An 18229-nucleotide genomic window follows, 5' to 3' on the forward strand; every position below is an offset into this window, starting at 1 on the left:
TGCTAATTTTGTAGATAAGCAGGCTGAGGCCCCAGGAGCTCTCATGTGTCTAAGACATCTTCCCCCCAGAATTCCTGTACATGACCCTGGCCAGCTCCCCCCCACACCAGTAAAGGCCAACTTCTTATCGCTCCACGGTGCTTACCACACTTTTCCTTGATGTTGGTCCATGTAGCAAAGTTCACTCTGCACATGGGAGGAATCTAGCAGAGGGAACATTTGTCAGGTGTGTCTCATAAACTTTTTGCTCATTTGGGCAACTTTTATGCAGACTTGTGCCATCAGATGAGCATTTGAGTGTGCAGGGATCCGATCGTTCACCAAAGACCTGTACCAAATAAATTTTGGCCACAAAAGACTGTTGTAAAAGTTCCCAGCATTTGTGATTGAGGAGACTGTGGATATGATGTGAATCACATGTGATAATGGTTTGTTTCCTATTGAACCACCATTTTTAAAAAAGAGGTAGAGGGGCACCTGGGTGGCTCAGTCAGGTAAGCATCTGACTTCAGCTCAGGTCATGATCTCATGGTTCATAGTTCGAACCCTACGTTAGGCTCTGTGCTGACAGTTCAGAGCCTGGAGCCTGCTTGGGATTCCGTGTCTCTCTCTCTGCCCCTCCCCAACTCGTGCTCTGTTTCTCTGTCCCTCAAAAATAAATATAAAAAGTTGTTTTAATTAAAAAAAAGAGGTAGAAGCATAGCAATTTATGGGTTGAAATAGAAATTCAAAGACAAGGTATGTTTTTCTGGCTATTCTCCTAGCCTTTCTTGTATTATTAAGATTTTATCTTATATTTGAAAAAGCAAGAATTGTTCACACAATTGTCTGCATGGCTTAGCATGGGGGATAAGACAATCCTTTTTTTTCTAAAGTTCAGTATAAAATGAGGTGTTCAAAGATTTTTCTGGATGGATGTTGTGAATTTTTATTTGTAAGAGTTTTTAGGTGGCAGAACACGGGATGGAGCATGAGCTCCATGAAGACAGATTTCAAGTCTTGTTCGCAGCTATATCCTGGGTGCATAACACTACCTGGCACAAAGTAGGTACTCAGTCAGTCTATGCAATGAATGGATGGCTATCTCTTCTTCATACTTCAGCTTAGGGGAAATGGATGTAGATTTCTTTTGAACTTTAAAGTAAATGTATAGGATGACACATGAGCCAAACAATATTGACTTTATTTTGCAGATCTCCCTTTACATTTAAATGCTGCCATGTTTGAAGCCAACGGTGGGTGTGGTTATGTTTTGAAACCCCCAGCTCTGTGGGACAAGAACTGTCCCATGTATCAGAAGTTCTCTCCCTTAGAAAGAGATCTGGACAACATGGAGCCTGCCATCTACTCCTTAACTGTAAGTATGGCCCCAGTTGTCAGAATCTAGTAAGGTCTGTAAGCCTTCATGAATATGAACTGGTTTTGAATTCAAGGCATTACAAAGGTCTCGTATCACCATTTTGTTCATGCAGATTTAGTTCCCCAAGCATTTTTTCATCCTCTCAGGAAGCAGTGGCTATGGTTTATATATGCTGTCACCAGGCCCTCTATTTGCCAGAGTCAGTAGGTGGAGTTATGAGGTCCCTGCTTCACCTGCAAACTGATGATAGGAATTCTGTCCTCCAGGCCCCAGGAATCATAACTGTGCGTGGATCCCATAAAAGTTGAGCTCCTGGTTAGAGCAGGTCATCTTACACTCTGACAAGTTCTCATAAGATCAGACGGGCATCAATATATGAAGCAACTACATATCTTTCCTCCTTACAGCTTAACCTTTATCACTCCTGGGCTTCTCCTTACTCCTTTACTCCTTTAACTACCTAATTGTCAGAACTCCACAGGCTGTCCCTAACAACTCAGCCCCAGTAGCTCATCACCCAACCTTATTCCCTGTTCTTTCACTCCCACTCAGCTGATAGAGAGACCACCACTGGATGGTGATAGGAAAGACAGAAAGGGAGAAAGTTACCTCTCCTCTCCATTATCATATTTGGTCTGACTTGCTGCAAACAAAGAATGCCAAACAGCCTCTGCTCATGACACCTCAGAGCCCTGGGAAAGCCAACTCACAGACCTTCCACCTCCCACACGGTTTTTCTCTCTCCTGAAGACTAGGGCAGCGTCCCCTTTCTGTTTGACCATTTCAGCTGGACTCGAGTATAATTCCGTCTACTTACAGAAGGCTATGGATTAATTTTTAACAACATTCCCTGTGACTTGGTCCAAAACGAACTGTTGAAGAAAAAGATTTGAGTTATATCAAATATATACACCTAAAACGTTTTGAACAGAATGTTAGTAACCATTTCTCAGATTGTGTACGGTCTCCTTTCCTCCTGACTCCTTGAGAAACTTAATCATCTTAATGGCTTGGTTTTTGAAGATCTTTGAACATTTTTACAGTTGAAAGGTTATCTTCAGGTGAATGCTGTTGACAAAATAGGCTTTCACATGACTCCAGTCATGTGATTACCTGATTACAATCACTTGTTTTTTCTTTTTAGCAACTTTGTTAACCATGTACCCCTTCCATTCCAGAATGTTCTTTGTCTTTCTTGGTGGAGGGAAGCAGTAAGGTACAGAGGTTGCTTTGTTTCTTTCGTGTCTTCAGTGACTTTGATCCTTTTTTCCTTGCCTCAGATTGTCTCTGGTCAAAACGTGTGCCCGAGTAGCAGCACAGGAAGCCCGTGTATCGAAGTCGATGTGCTGGGCATGCCCCTGGACAGCTGTCATTTCCGCACAAAGCCCATCCACCGGAACACTCTGAACCCCATGTGGAATGAACAGTTTCTCTTCCGGGTTCACTTTGAAGATCTCGTATTTCTTCGTTTTGCCGTTGTGGAAAACAACAGCTCAGCTGTAACTGCTCAGAGAATCATCCCACTCAAGGCTTTAAAACGAGGTAGAACAAAATTCTCAAAATGCTAATAATTATAATAGCTAAGTGATGGATGCCCTGGGGTTCATGATGTTCTTCTCTCTCCTTGTGTGTATGTTTGGAATTTCCATAGTACAAAGTTAAAATAAGAGGCATAAAGGGGGCGCCTGGTGGCTCAGTCAGTTAAGCGTCCGGCTCTGGCTCAGGTCATGATCTCACAATACATGAGTTCAAGCCCCGCATTGGGCTCTGTGCTGACAGCTCAGAACCTGGAGCCTGCTTCAGATTCTGTCTCCATCTCTCTCTACACCTCCCCCACATTGCACTCTGTTCTCTCTCTCTCTCAAAAATAAATAAACATTAAAAATAATAATAAGAGGCATGAAGAAATGATAGATTTGAACACTGTTTGATCATATCTCAAAAGAGATTTTTACATTATCCTAAAATCAGAGGTGTTGACAACATCCCATGGAGTGTGTGCTCTCCCTCTGCTGGTGTGGGGAGGAGTGGCTGTGCTCCTATTCCTGCACACCCCTTCCTAGTAGCAGCTGCTGCACCCCTGGTGTGTTTAAAGCAAGGACTGACGTTAGGAGAGGGGCCCGGGGTTCGGAGGTGCTGCCTAGCTGGCTCAGTCAGTGACTGGCTCAGCATGTGACTCTTGATCTCAGGATCTTGAGTTCAAACCCCACATTGGGTGTAGAGCTTACTTTTAAAAAATTTAAAAGTGAAGCACCTGGGTTCTCAGTTGGTTAAGTTGGTTGATTTTGGCTCACCGTTTGTGGGTTCGAGCCTCACGTTGGTTTCCATGCTGACAGTGCAGAGCCTGCTTGGAATATTCTCTCTCTCTCTCTCTCTCTGTCTCTCACTCTCAAAATAAATAAACTTAAAAAAATTTTTTTAATAAAAAAAAAAGGAAAAGAAAGAAAGGAGCCTGAGAGAAGGAGGGCTGGGATGCTCTCATGGCACGTCCAGGGTTGGAAGCTGGAGGTGGGTGTTGGGGGCAGAGCAGGGCAGATGGAGAATCCTGAGTAAAGGCCAGAGCTGTTGACCTGATGTGGTTCAGCTTTGCCAAAGCACTTGTGGAACTTCAGCTTGTTGTCCAGTGGGCATGGCTGCACCTTGCTCCTCAAACACTGATGCGTGTCAGGGTCTCCTGGGACTCGTGGTAGTGAAATGCAGATTCTGATACAGTAGGTCTGAGGGTGCGGGGGCTTGAGAGTCTGCATTTCTAACAAGCTCCCAGGGATGCTGACCCTACTGGTCTACTTTGAGTACCAAGGTGCTAGCGCCTTCTTCCACCACCACACTCAAAGTGCCGAACTCTGACTTCCACGAACACATTACAGTCTCCTGCATTTTGTTCTCTTCCTGTTTTTCTTCTCCACTGTGCAAGTAGCACATGGCCACTGCCCTATCAGCTCGGGTTGCTGAAACAAAACACCACAGACTGGAGGCTTAAACGGCAGACATTTATTTTCTCACAGTTCTGGAGATGGAGGTGATGGCAGGGTTGGTTTCTCCCAAGGCCCCTCTCCTTGGCTAGCAGACAGCCACCTTCTTGCTGTGTCCTCACGTGGTTGTCCCTGAGACTGTGTGCAGGCACCTGGTGTCTCTCTCTTCTTATAAGGACACCGGTCATATTGGCTTAGGGCTCACCCTACTCACCCATTATGACTTCATTGAGGGCCCTAACCTTCTTTAAAAGACCCATCTCCAGGGATGCCTGGGTGGCTCAATCAGTTGAGTGTCCAACTCTTGATTTCACCTCAGACCATGATCCCAGGGTCGTGGGATCAAGTCCCAAATCGGACTCTGTGCTGACAACAAGGAACCTGCTTGAGATTCTCTCTGTCTCTCTCTGCCTGCCCCTCCCCCACTCACTGTTTCTCTCTCTCTCTCTCTCTCTTTCTCTCAAAATAAATAAATAAATAAATTTTTTAAAAGCCCCATCTTCAGATACAGGCACATTCCAAAGTACTGAGAGTTAGAGCTTCAACATGAGAATTTGGACAGGACCCCATTCAGTTCATAACAGTTATTACAGAATTATGAGAAAGGACAGAGAAGCAAAAATGTTTCTTTTGAATTATCCATTTTCCATCTCTCCAAAATAATCACTTTTGGTATATTTCTTTTGTAGGCTTTATTTCTCTGCCCATGTATTTACATATTATATGTAATAGACATATAACATAATATATATTTTTAATAAATAGGCTTTCTACTAATCTTAGTGTCTTGCATCTCATTGGTTTTCATTCCTAATGTATGTAGTGAGCAACTTTTAAAAAAAAATTTTTTTGATGTTTATTTATTTTGGAGGGGGGAGGGCAGAGAGAGTGGGGGGACACAGAATCCGAAGCAGGCTCCAGGCTCTGAGCTGTCAGCACAGAGCCCAACATAGGACTCAAATCCACAGACCGTGAGATCATGACCTGAGCCGAAGTCGGATGCTTAACCGATTGAGCCACTCAGGTGCCCCTGTAGTGAGCAACTTTTTCTGTTGGTAGCTATGCATCTTCATTAGCACTTTCACTGGCTGCACGTTATTCCATGTTATATTGGTACAAACAGTCACGCCATAACTTACTTTCCCAACTCCGTATTGTTAGAATACTGCATTGTCACTAAGAGGGAATATTTTAAAACAGTGACTGTAGATGATACCAAATGATCAGATTTTCCTACTGTATTTTGTTTGAGTTTAAGATATTCTGCTTGAGTCTAAGTTAAAAATAGCACCTGAACAAGTTAGTTACCATAAGGTGACCCAAAACTGTCCCCAGGAGCAGCAGTCTCGATGAAAAGGTGTCTGTCTACTGGTTGCATGCCCACTGCCACTCCCTGCCCATCGGAAGACCTGATTTCCGCCTGCCCTTTATTGACCTCCCTGGGTTACCTTCTTTGCAGAGCTCTGCAGTGCATGGCTAACAAGCTTTCCCCAATTCTGCATTATTCCAGGATATCGACATCTTCAGCTGCGAAATCTCCACAACGAAGTCTTGGAAATCTCTAGTTTATTCATAAACAGTAGGAGGATGGAAGACAATTCCTCCAGCAGCACCACGCCGGCCTCTTTGGTAACTAAGTTCTGTTTCACTCAGCATATTTGCAGGGATCGCTACACTGGGGATAGATAGGCTTTCTTGTGGCACAGGAACCTGGTCAGTTAGAGTTATTAATTAGGTAGCAATGGAAATAATGACAACAACAGTAATGGCTGGCACTTGACACTTTCTAAGCACTTTACAACTATACTAATTCAGTTAATCCTGTCAGTAACTTTGTGAAATAGCTACAGTATCGTCTCCATTCCATACAGATGAGGAAGGTCAGAGCTAAGTATATCTAGGTCACACAGCTATAAACCCGTTACTGTAGTGCCAAAGCCCATACTCTTTTTTTTTTTTTTAATGTTTACTTTATTATTTTTGAGGGACAGAGTGCAAGCCAGGGAGAGGCAGAGAGAGGGGGGGGACAGAGGATCCGAAGCAGGCTCCACGCTGACAGCAGCGAGCCTGATGTGGGGCTCAAACTCACGAGCCGTGAGATCATGACCTGAGCTGAAGTCGGATGCTCAACTGACTGGCCACCCAGGTGCCCCCAAAGCCCACACTCTTAATGAGTGAATTATAGGCCTGCCAGGGAGATGAACCCAAAATAATAACATGGGGAAAAGACTAATTAAGCAAAGGTTGGGGAGATGCAGAATTGGCCCTCTTGGAAATGGGAAAGGAACGCCACAGAAAGGGTCACTATTACAGAATCTGTCTCTTAACAAGTTCCCTAGGTAAGGTCCATACCATTGAAGTTTGAGGACCACTGGGCCAGTACCCACCCCAGTAATGCAAGGTTGTTTATTTAAACAAGTACCACTGTTTTAATTAACTGGTTGATTCCATTATTTGATGTTTAGAAATTAACTTAAAATGAGGGGCATCTGGGTGGCTCAGTAGGTTAAGCTTCCAACTCTTGGTTTCAGCTCAGGTCATGATCTCACAGTTCATGAGTTTGAGCCTCACATCAGGCTCTGCACTGACAGCACGAAGCCTGCTTGGGATTCTCCCTCTCCCTCTCTTTATCTGCCCCTCCCCCCTCAAAATAAATAAATAAACTTTAAAAAATACTAGTAACAGGGGCGCCTGGGTGGCTCAGTCAGTTGAGCGTCCAACTTCAGCTAGGGTCATGATCTCACAGTTCATGGGTTTGGGCCCCGCATTGGGCTATGTGCTGACAGCTCAGAGCCTGGAGTCTGGTTTGGATTCTGTGTCTCCCTCTCTCTCTGCCCCTCCCCCGCTCATGCTCACTCTCTCTCTCTCAAAAAATAAACATTAAAAAAATTGTTTAATAATAATAACAATAGAAGGGTGTCCATTGATTACCTCTTTACATGTTTAATATAACCTGTTCACTGTTGTGTCAATCTTATGCTTCAACATAGTGCTAACAATCTGTGGAAAGGCACCCCGTATGCTCACAAATGGCGCTGGCTCGACCACTGCCATGGCCACCCATAATTCACCCAACTTTCTTCTCTGCTGTTCTTCCCCTCACCTCATCGGTGTCATCTCTCTCTCCATCCTGACCTCATTTTCTCAGGTTCTCTTCCTTTTCCCTTCAGTGTGTGGCCAAAGTTGAGAACAACACTTGGCCAAGGTAGAGAAAGGTGTTGCCTCTACTTGTGCAGAGGACTGGGAAGCAGAGACAGGGCTGCCTAGGTATGGAAGGGCAAGAATCAGCTTTCACAAAGGGGAAGCAGAGCCTAGTGCCTGATTCTGGCTCAGTTTGCCTCGATACTTATTAGCACTGAAGATTCCACACATGCCATCAATGAACCATTTTTCCTCACAACACTTCTGACACCAAATGCATTGTGTATTTTCTTACACTGCTTCAACTCTGACAGCAGCTGGGTGTCCTGCCTTTCAATTTAATTCTGACAGGGTCTACCTGGAGTTAGCATCAGGTCCCAGAGTTAAGGGCTCAGTCCTATGGGACTGTCCCCACTTCAGGTGTCAGTGGCAAGTCCCAGGTTGTCACTGGTACTTCTGACTGACCAGCTATAAATTCAGGAGGTTTCCACAAACCCCTCCTCAGACTCAGGAATTTTGTAGAATGACTCAGAGAACTCAGAAACGTGCTTTACTGTTACCAGTTTATTATAAGGACACAATGCAAGAGAAGTCCGATGGAAGAAAAATATAGGGCAAAGGGGGTGTGAGGCCTCCGGCATCTCAATGTGTTCACCAACACAGAAGCTCTCGGAACCCCACCTTTTAGCGGTTTTAATGGAGCTTTATTGAAAAGGCATGATTGAGTATGTCATAGCCCATTGGTGAGTGACTCAACTCTCGGTAACGTCCCCCTCCCTGGAAGCCCCAGGTGGTGCTGAAAGTTCCCACCATCTGATCCCACCTTGGTCTTTCCAGTGAGCACCTCCCATCCTGAAGCTGTCTAGGGGCCTCCAGCCATCGGCCATCTCATAACATGCAGGGAACACTCATCGCTGCAGAGGTTCCAAGGGAGATGCGTGCCAGCGACTGTGAACAAAGACCAAATATTTATTTTTTATTGTACCACACCAGGCCATCCCTGGGTCCCAGGCAGCAGCAACACGTATGTGTTCTTTGACCACTGAAGTCATCACCCTCCATTGCTCAAGCCAATAACAGAAGATCATCCTGGACTTCTCCCTCCCTCTCACTGCCCCATTTAAGACTTGATAAGTCTATCTCCTTAGTGGTTTTCAAATCCATTCATCTCTGTCCATCACTACTGCTTTGACCCTCATCCATTCGCACCTGGCTCATGGCAGTGAGTTTCTAACTGGACTCTCCCTCTGAGCTTGAACCCCTCCGTCTGTCTGCTTAGCCACATCTAACTAAAACCTAAATCTGATCATGTCACTCCTGTGTTAGAAACCCTTCCTTGGTTCTCCACTGCTTTCAGAGTAAAATTTATACATGGACTGGGCAGAGACTCTGGGAAAACAGTGAGCTTATGAGTCATTTAAAGGTGCAGCCACCACCCTGCTGTCAGCCCCAGCTGCTGGTTGCCATGCAGTGTGGCCTGATCTTCTGGTTTCCAAGAGAGTCAGGACATCTGGACTTGCATAACTGTTGGCAGTGATTTCAGCTTCCAAAAAATACAGTGCAGGCTAAACCATATAATTGAAATGTGCATTTTATGGTATACAAATCATATCTCAATAAAATGCATTAAATAATAGACACACAGTGTGCAAGCAAAATAAAACAGCCAACTCCTTCCCCAAATAAAAATAAAGTACAAGTTCAATGAAACACTTAGGGCCTCGGGTCACTATTCCGCTCTCAGTGTAGCTCTTCCGGCCAGTTAGGAAGAGGCCTGCATGATTGTGCACCTGCTGGCTTCTCCAGCAACCCCCTCCACACCCCAGTCACGGAGCTTGTGGAGGCTCCCAGAATCCCCTGCTTCAGGCCACCTCCAAGCCTTTGCACACAGGCTGCATCAATATTTGGGGTGTTCTTGTCCCACTCTCCATCTTCTAAGTCACACTGGACCTTCAAGATTTAGTTCAGATGATACCATTTTCAGGAGGTGCTCTCTGCTTTCCTCCAAACCTGGGATCTGCCCCCTCCTCTGGGTTCCCAAGGAACTTAGCATACTGCTGACAATTGTCCATTTTCTTTTCTGACTCATTCCACTGGGTGCCCTTGAGGGCAGGGATAAGGTCCTCTTTCTAGGATAATGTCCCAGGGCCAGACATAGTGTCCGATTCACTATCAACTCTCCATAAATGAATTTTGTATTTTGAGTGAATGAATATATCTTAATATACAAAATGCTCAAAAGTTGTGAGTTACACACCTCCCCAGCTCTTCCTAAAACAGAAATACTTTTCATATTATACTTATCTGTGTGCCTGGGCAGAGAGTGCTCTAAGCCTGGAATAGTCTATCATCTTACCAACCAAAATTCTAACCCAAGGCCCTGAGAAGAGAGGGAACTCAATAGACACTGTTGAAGGTCAGTTCATAAGTAAGGACTAACATACACTTCAGATAATACCAGTCTCCTAATTATGATGGAAAGAGTCACTTTCCATTTATTTTAAATAAATAAATTTTAAATAAATAAATTAGTATTTTGGTGGTATGCTGCTAATATCCTCACTAGACTGTTAAGGAAGATGCACCATCGCCTCTTCAGTGACAAACAGAAGTATCAGGTTGTAAAAGAATGGTCTTCTTTTGCATTTACATGTCCCTCTACAGACTTCTAAGAACTAGTACTTGTGTACTGAATATAGCCTAGAAATAACATGAAAATGAGAATGAATGAGAAACCATGTGGTCTTCCTTGACAGATGTTTAATTCAGAAGAAAGAAAATGTTTGCAGGCTCACAGAGTCACGGTGCATGGGGTCCCAGGTCCAGAGCCCTTTACTGTTTTCTCCATAAGTGGAGGCACCAAAGCAAAGCAGCTTCTCCAACAAGTAAGTCCACTGAGGCCATGGTTGGGAGAATCCATCATCTAATATGTATGGAGGGGTGTGTGTGTGTGTGTGTGTGTGTGTGTGTGTGTGTGTGTGTAAATGCAGGTGTAAGCATACGCACACACACAAAAGTCCATGTTGATGATCTGCCTTTTGATTATTTGTGTAATTCAACACTGAGATCCACCATAAGAATGATCTGGGAGGTCATGGTACCATTAGATAAGCTAACCTACAGAGAGAGACAGAGCATGAGCAGGGGAGGGTCAGAGAGAGAGGAAGACACAGAATCCAAATCAGGCTCCAGGCTCTGAGCTGCCAGCACAGAGCCTGATGCGGGGCTCAAACTCATAAACCATGACATCATGACCTGAGCCAATGTCAGTCACTTAACCGATTGAGCCACCCAGGCGCCCCTAGAAAAGAATTTTTAACAAGTCTTCAAACACATAAGAAAACACTAGGCTCAAGATGGATAAGGACCAAAATGAGTGGCTTTCCAATCGTGTATTCTTTCCCTCTAAGGCTAGACCCGGGCCCCATCTTTCTTCTTAATGTGGAGCTTACTAATCAGTCAGAATTTGCACACAAGCTGAATGAAGTTTGTCGTCCTAGGAGTTAGATCAAGTTTTTAGAGCATCAGGATGGACGGCAGCCAAGAAGACATTGCTTCAGCCCCTCTAGCCTTAGGCCTTTATCTGCATGTTGGGCAGCCCCATTGTCCCCCTTCCCCTGGCACTTGATCTTAACCCTTGAGGTCCTACCCCTCTGGTAGTGCAAAGGGGCCCGCAGGGCCTGACCCAGGAGGATGAGAGCCTGTTACCCCAAAACCTGCAGCAGCATCACTGGCCTAAGTCCCCTCATGTGGTGCCGCTTCTGCTCGGGATCGCCCCCAGAGATCCATGTGGCTTTCTGTAGGCAGGGACCCCCCCCCCCCCGGGAGGACGTGTGAGAGTGAGAAAGCCAGAAACCAAGCAGCATCCGGAGGGGGCAGCTCCTCAAATGGACAGACAGCCCCATGTGTAACGTCTTTTCTCTTCACACTGGAAGCCCCACCTCGGATTGACACAGTGACCTAATATCCTTGCAGCACCGACTACAGACCAAGTGCTGGGGTGAAGGGAGCTGCATCTTCCTGATAATCTTCTGTCCTCACCGTCCTCGGTTCATTCCACTTTTCCTCCAGGCCAGATGAAGTAGTACCAAGTGTGGACTCTAGGAGTTGCATCACTGGCGGGGGCAAGGAGAAGGGTGCTTGCCTAATCCAGACCAGATGGTGGCAACCTTCTCTGTCCCCACTTGGAGTGGAATGTGCGGTCAGTAACTTATAGGAGTGTGATGGTAACTGGCGTTTATTGAGTTCTCGTATGTGCCGGTGTTATGCTTTCTAACCAGTGCCTCAATCATGAAACGAAATGAGGAGGTTGTTACTCTTAACTGTTCCCATTTTATGGATGGGGAAACTGAGTCTCTAAGGGGTTAAATATCTTGTCCAACACCTCACAGCCAATAAGTATTAAAGGCAGACCTCAGACCCAGGTCTGTCTGGCTCCAGAGCCTTGTCCCAGCCACTCTGACCACCTGGGTAAGTAACCAACAAAGAAAACAAGCTTGTAGGCACAGTGTCAGGACTTAATTGAAAGGAGAATTCCCAGGAACTTAGATCAGATGAGATTAGAAGACAAGTATTTCTAACATGAGAAAAAGACACGGTGCTGGTAAAAGCTATGCTAGGTTCTTTGCCATTGGTCCTGTGTTACAAGATTACAGAGAGCTAAATTCATGGATTGAGAAGCGTAAAGTCTGTAATTCAGTAGAAGCTCTCATTCCAGCTGTGGGAAAAATAGTTATGCTGTCTGGGGATTATGAATAAATTGTGTCGTTGCCTAGAATGAACATAAACAATCCTTCTTGGACATAAGAGAGTTCTTAGGTCTTCCAAAAAGAATTATTCAACACTGCAGAGTAAGTTTCACTTATAAATTACACATCAGACCTATGTAAACACTGTGAGAATAGGTTTCTTTTGTGTGTGGGTGTGTGTGTGTTTTATTCAAGTATAGTTAACATACAGTGTTATATTAGTTTCAGGTTTCTATACAGGACTCAGTGCTCATCAGGATAAGTATAGTCTTTAATCCCTAGTTCCTATTTCACCCATCCCCCACCCACCCACCTCCCCACCCACCTCCCCTCTGCTAACCATCAGTTTGTTCTCTGTACAAAACTGGCTTATTTTGAATTAAAGTTTTGCCTTTGCTTTTTCTTTAGATTCTGACCACTGAACAAGACACCAAACCTATCATCACAGACTATTTTTTGATGGAAGAAAAATATTTTATATCTAAAGAAAAGAATGAATGCAGGAAACAACCGTTCCAGAGAGTCATTGGTCCAGAGGAAGAGATTATGCAGATTTTAAGCAGCTGGTTTCCAGAGGAAGGATATGTTGGCAGGATTGTCTTAAAAACCCAGCAGGAAGTAAGTGTGTCTCACACCGTAACAACTCAGGGTGTGATTAACCACCTCACCACTGGCCACCTCCCTCGATTCAGAATTTATCACTGCAACCTGATTTATGTTATTCTTCTTAAGTAAATGGGGAGAAATGATTTTATTCTTCTGCACTTATTCAGAATGTTATCTCTAAGTTACAGAAATTCAGTCTAAAAACCATCTCTTGTAAAAGAAAGGGAGCAAGAATTCAAAGGATTCCTCATGCTTGTCATCAACTGTGGGTCCAGGCTTTGATTTATATGCGAAAAGGCATTGTCATAAGGGTCACAGGACCGTGTCATGCTAGTCCCATTGGTATTTTACATTTGGGAATTGGTTGCCTTCTTGTTCGTGCCTGTTAAAGTTTTAGCTGATAAAAAGTTCTGTGTTTTTAGGTAGAACAGTAGTTCTTTGAAAATATTCTGAAACTTCACACAAAGCATTCTCTCAGCCTTGATCTGAGTTAGTAAGAATTTACGTTATGTTCACTAACATTCCTGTGATCATTCGCATGAAGGAAAATAATATAGCGACTTCCTGTCAGCTCTACATTGATTAGTTCCTTTTCAAGTTTGTGGATGGTGTACTGATTTTTTTTTTTTTTTTTTAATAAACGGTTAAGAGCCCACTAACTTACCGCCATTTTTTTAAATGACATAAAGTCACTGCTCCACCATAGATGTTCAGGCCTCATGATATGTCAATAATGAGGGAGTGGAGTCAATTCAACAATTAGATTAAACAAATATTTATTGAGCATCTAATACATGCCAAGCCCTGTTCTGGGCACACGATCTATCTTCTCCTTTGGGACATGTAATAGAGCTTGGTTGGTAAAATGCCCATTGGTGATCCATGATGTTGGGACAGTGGAGATGATAAAGAGCCAGTTTTCAGCGTCATGTGCCACTTTTTCACTCTGCACCGAACTGTGAACATGGCCTGCATCGTACTCCACAGACCTCCAACATCTGCTCTGGGAACCACAGCCACTGCCTTTCTTCCTAACCTTGCCTTAGACCATAAAAGGACACTCCAGTTAAGCAAAGAAATGTAATCGTCTCCCCAACCTCCTCTCCCTATAAGACATACACATTGCAAAGGCAGGTAATGAGCAGTTCTGATGATAATAGCTTTATGAGAAAATATCAGAGGCCTTAGCTGGACTTTTGAAGCCTTCTTCAGTTTCTCTCTAAATTTTTCTGTATTTTTTCTCGTTGACTTGCCTCATTCTTTAGCTACATGTAAAAAAATGTCCTCTAAGTGATAAGGTCAGCAAGCGAATTTTCAAACCATATATTTGCATAATGATTTACCATGTTCAAAGTTCTCACTCACTACTTTTTTGAATGATCTCATGAGGTAATGGAAACCATTTCGCACATAGGAAATTGAGGTTCACAGAGGTTAAATCGTGACAAAGTGAGAAGTAGAAAGAACTCAGGTCTGTGGCTTCGAAGGTCAGTGTCCTTGCCCCATCCTGTGCTGCCAAGGCTGGTGATGCGTCAGCCTTCCTGGACCATGGCACCCAGCACTGTGGGGGCAGTGGGAGGCAGTGAGCAAGAGGGAACATGGGCAGGCTCTTGAGTGTCTTATAGTTAGAAGGGCTGGGGAGGTTAGGAATGCCCATATGCAACTTAAGGTGTATATGAAAACAGGCTATAGAGACCTCAGGAATAAATACTTAACAAGGGCTAGTGGGCGAGAAGCATTTTGAACAATGAGGGGAATGAGTTAGAAAGGAAGGCTAACAAACATGTTCTGATGGGGAGAATACAACAAACTTCTCCTGTGGAGAAGAGATTTTTGAAATGACTGACATGTATCTCCAAAGATAACAAATCACATTTAATGTGTCTCGGGTGACCTGGTACATCGTGGCACACACATATTTACTGACTGAATAAATGAATTCAGCAATTATTGAATGCAAGCAGACACTAGTATAGTTGATAGATCTGGGCTCTATGTATTTCCATTTATTTCATTCTGTGGAACTAGTAAGATAAATAAGCAATTTTCCCATATATTCAGAGTCCCCAAACTGTTATCCATGACCTCTGATCTCTCCTCCTTGCCTGCCTTTTATAGTTTTCTTGTCTTCTAGGTTCTCAAGCTGTCAGGATCACATCTTCCTGTGGTCAATATGCCTTCCTATGACACCTGCTGGATTTGAAATCAGACAGACCTGGCTCTGCCACAAATTAAATGACCTTGGACAGCTCATTTAACTTCTGTAAACCTCTGTGCCCTAATTTGTAAATCTGTGATTGAAAAGATTAACATGAGCCTCATGCCAAACATAGAGACAATATGTAGAAAAATGCTTAGTAAGCTGTAAAGAACTGTAAGTGAGGACTGTTGTTCTGGTCATAACCTGTACCTTCTAATGGGGCAGAAAATTCCCTAAAAATAAAAAAGTTCTGAGAGAGGCTCTGAGGAGGTCTCTTAAAAGTAATGTTTATTGCATAGTTATTGAGATATTTTATGTATCCATTAGAACTTTTTTGTTTTCATATTTGCTTGCTTCCTGGTTTTCAAGATACGGATTATAAATTATGTCAGATGAATTACCACCCAACCCCACTCTCAGACTGGTTAAATATATCATGGTCAACACAATGACATATATTACACAGCTAAATCTCTAATAATTGACATGAAATGAACACCACAATCTTTTAAGTGGGGAGGAAAAAACAAGTTGCAGAACATTATATGGAGTACAATCTCAGTTTATGTAATAAAAATGGACAGTAACTCTCCCCTCCCAACACCCCTAATATAACGGATGGGGTCCAAAAACATCAGTCAGGAAAATTTTAGGGACCATGATTGTATGATTAATGATATGACTGGGGTGAGCCTGTGGGGCCAGAAGCTCCTGCAACCCAAGTCCTTTCTGGTCCTGGTTGCAGTTTGGCACCACCTGGTGGCAGTTATCCATTCTGCCTCAGTATCAAAGGGGACAATTCTGGATCCTATGGCTGGCTGGTTGGAACCTCCAGGATAGTTAGTGACAACGATTCTTGGATTTTTCTTGGATTAGTTAGGACCATTTCAGTCATTTCAGTGGCTTGACCTGAGATCAGGCTAGGAGAATGCTGGAATTGAAGGACTCTCCTGCTAAATGCTCTCTTCCTGAGATGAGGTTGCCTCTTCCCCTTCAGACCTCCCCCTTGCAGAAGATAACTGTAAGCTACCCTTCATTTGAGAATAGGGCTAAAAAAAAGTGGGCGGGGGAGCCATCTGACAATCATATTATATCTAAATTCACGTAATTCCAGGGTTTCATAGTATATATGTATTCACATATACAAAAATATACGTGTACATTCATAGCAGATGTTTAGAAGCATATATAACCTAACAACAGTGGTTTTTTTGTAGGGAATGAGATGAGACACAGAAGGGAAAAAGTTGATAATGGGGAAAGCTTGGCTTTTTATTGATCTATCTCTATACTGTTTGAAAATTTTTAATGATACATATGCCTACAGATATATCTAAATATATATTTTATATATATAGCTCCATGTGTAAAATTTGCTAAAAGCCAATTAACCTGATGACCAATTCTCATAACTACTGAGAATTTTGTCAACATTCGTTTCAGTGTGACCTACCTCCAGCCATTGGTTCCGCCTTTCCGCTGTAGTTCCTGTTCTTCCAGCCTGGCTGGATGCCAGTTTGCACATTTCATTGTTCAGATCTCCAGCATTTCTTAAATGCTCAAGGCCTGTGTAGGGCATGAACGGGCTTTCTCCTAAATGTAATTTGCTGTGTTCTTATTTGACTTTTAATATTTGGCAAAATGGTGTATTGTCCTCTTCCAAATTTGTCTACAGTTGACTGGGACTCAAACTCCACTGGCAGTAGGAGCAGATCTTTTGGCTTATTTTGAGCCAGGTCCTTATTAGTCTGTCAATATCAGCAAAAATACCCACATTACTTTCTTCCTCTCAGAAGATACGTATACCCTTTAGAATAGTCCATGAAATATTAATTAGTGTATGAAATATAAAGCTAAGATATAGTTTCCACATTGCCAAGATATAGCCCACATTTTTGCTAGGTTTTTCTTTTTTACTCTACATCATCTTACCATTTACTCACACTTTTCATCTCTTTAAACACAGAACCTAGAAGAGAAAAGCATTGTTCAAGATGACAAAGAGGTGACCTTGAGCTCAGAGGAGGAGAGTTTCTTTGTTCAAGTGCACGATGTTTCTCCAGAGCAACCTCGAACGGTCATCAAAGCACCCCGTGTCAGCACCGCACAGGACGTCATTCAGCAGGTGAAACCTCTCCCTTGCTTGCCTCAGTCAGCTCCTCAGTGTAAATCACTAGGACAAATCTGATGTCAGCTCATTTTATGAGTGAAGTTCTAGAACAATGGGGATCTGAAGAGGGAGAGTGTGCCTCTTACAGTTGGAAAATACTAGTTCATTCCTTCAGCAGACAATTCACCTAGTATCTACCACGAGTCTGGCTCTCTGTGAAGTGTTGATAATAGATTGAGGTAGGAACTCCACAGAGTAGTAATTTTATTGCCCCAGACATGCCTAAGCCAATCCTAAAGACTGTCTCTCAAAGATCCTACCGAAGACATGCTGGAGGCCTTCTCTGGCCCTTTCCCTGCTCTAAGTCATACTTCTTGGTGCACATGGTTTCAGAGAACTATACTTCCTTCCTTCAAGCTTTGTAATGGTTTGTGTTTATTAAACACCCATTTGAGAAGTGGTGTAGCATAATGGTTAACAGCACAGAAGACTCTAGATCAAATTACTCCAGGTTCAAACCCCAGCTCTACTTTTAAAAAAATTTTTTAAACTTATTAATTTTTAAAATTTACATCCAAATTAGTTAACATATAGCGCAGTAATGATTTCAGGAGAATTTTGTGACTCATCACTTACATATAACACCCAGTGCTTATCCCAACAAGTGTTCTCCTTAATGCCTCTTGCCCAATTAGCCCATTCCCCCACCCACAACCCTTCCAGTAACCCTTGGTTTGTTCTCCATATTTACGAGTCTCTTACGTTTTGTCCCCCTCCTTGTTTTTATATGATTTTTGCTTCCCTTCCCTTATGTTCATCTGTTTTGTCTCTTGAAATCCTCATGAGTGAAGTCATATATTTGTCTTTCTCTAATTTCGCTGAGCATAATATCGTCTAGTTCCATCCATGTTGTTGCAAATGGCAAGATTTCATTCTTTTTGATTGCCAGGTAATATTCCATTGTGTGTGTGTGTGTATACACACACACACACCCCACATCTTCTTTATCCATTCATTCATCAATGGACATTTGGGCTCTTTCTATATTTTCGCTATTGTTGATAGTGGTGCTCTACACATTGGGGTGCATGT

At 43.3% G+C, this 18229-nt stretch overlaps 2 protein-coding genes across 12 annotated transcripts in view; one reads left to right on the plus strand and one right to left on the minus strand.

The window, feature by feature from the left end:
• The window catches only part of PLCE1 (phospholipase C epsilon 1), a 319271-nt gene that overhangs the window by 291952 nt on the left and 9090 nt on the right, over positions 1-18229 (plus strand). For 9 of the 10 annotated variants that reach the window (XM_053207694.1, XM_053207698.1, XM_053207699.1 and 6 more), the window contains 6 exons: positions 1194-1357; positions 2641-2902; positions 5843-5961; positions 10230-10358; positions 12630-12839; positions 16994-17152. In XM_053207694.1, coding sequence (XP_053063669.1) covers positions 1194-1357; positions 2641-2902; positions 5843-5961; positions 10230-10358; positions 12630-12839; positions 16994-17152 — 1043 coding nt within the window. Of the gene's footprint in view, positions 1-1193; positions 1358-2640; positions 2903-5842; positions 5962-10229; positions 10359-12629; positions 12840-14961; positions 15091-16993; positions 17153-18229 lie in introns of those variants that run through there. The other variant, XR_008292338.1, reaches the window with a different exon arrangement.
• NOC3L (NOC3 like DNA replication regulator) overlaps positions 8367-18229 on the minus strand; it is a 50380-nt gene continuing 40517 nt past the window's right edge. For both annotated transcript variants that reach the window (XM_053207706.1, XM_053207704.1), the window contains one exon: positions 8367-8421. In XM_053207706.1, coding sequence (XP_053063681.1) covers positions 8382-8421 — 40 coding nt within the window. In that variant the 3' untranslated portion in view covers positions 8367-8381. The remainder of the gene's footprint in view (positions 8422-18229) is intronic.

This window comes from Acinonyx jubatus, chromosome D2 (assembly GCF_027475565.1).
Source record: "Acinonyx jubatus isolate Ajub_Pintada_27869175 chromosome D2, VMU_Ajub_asm_v1.0, whole genome shotgun sequence".
Classification (NCBI taxonomy): Eukaryota; Metazoa; Chordata; class Mammalia; order Carnivora; family Felidae; genus Acinonyx; species Acinonyx jubatus.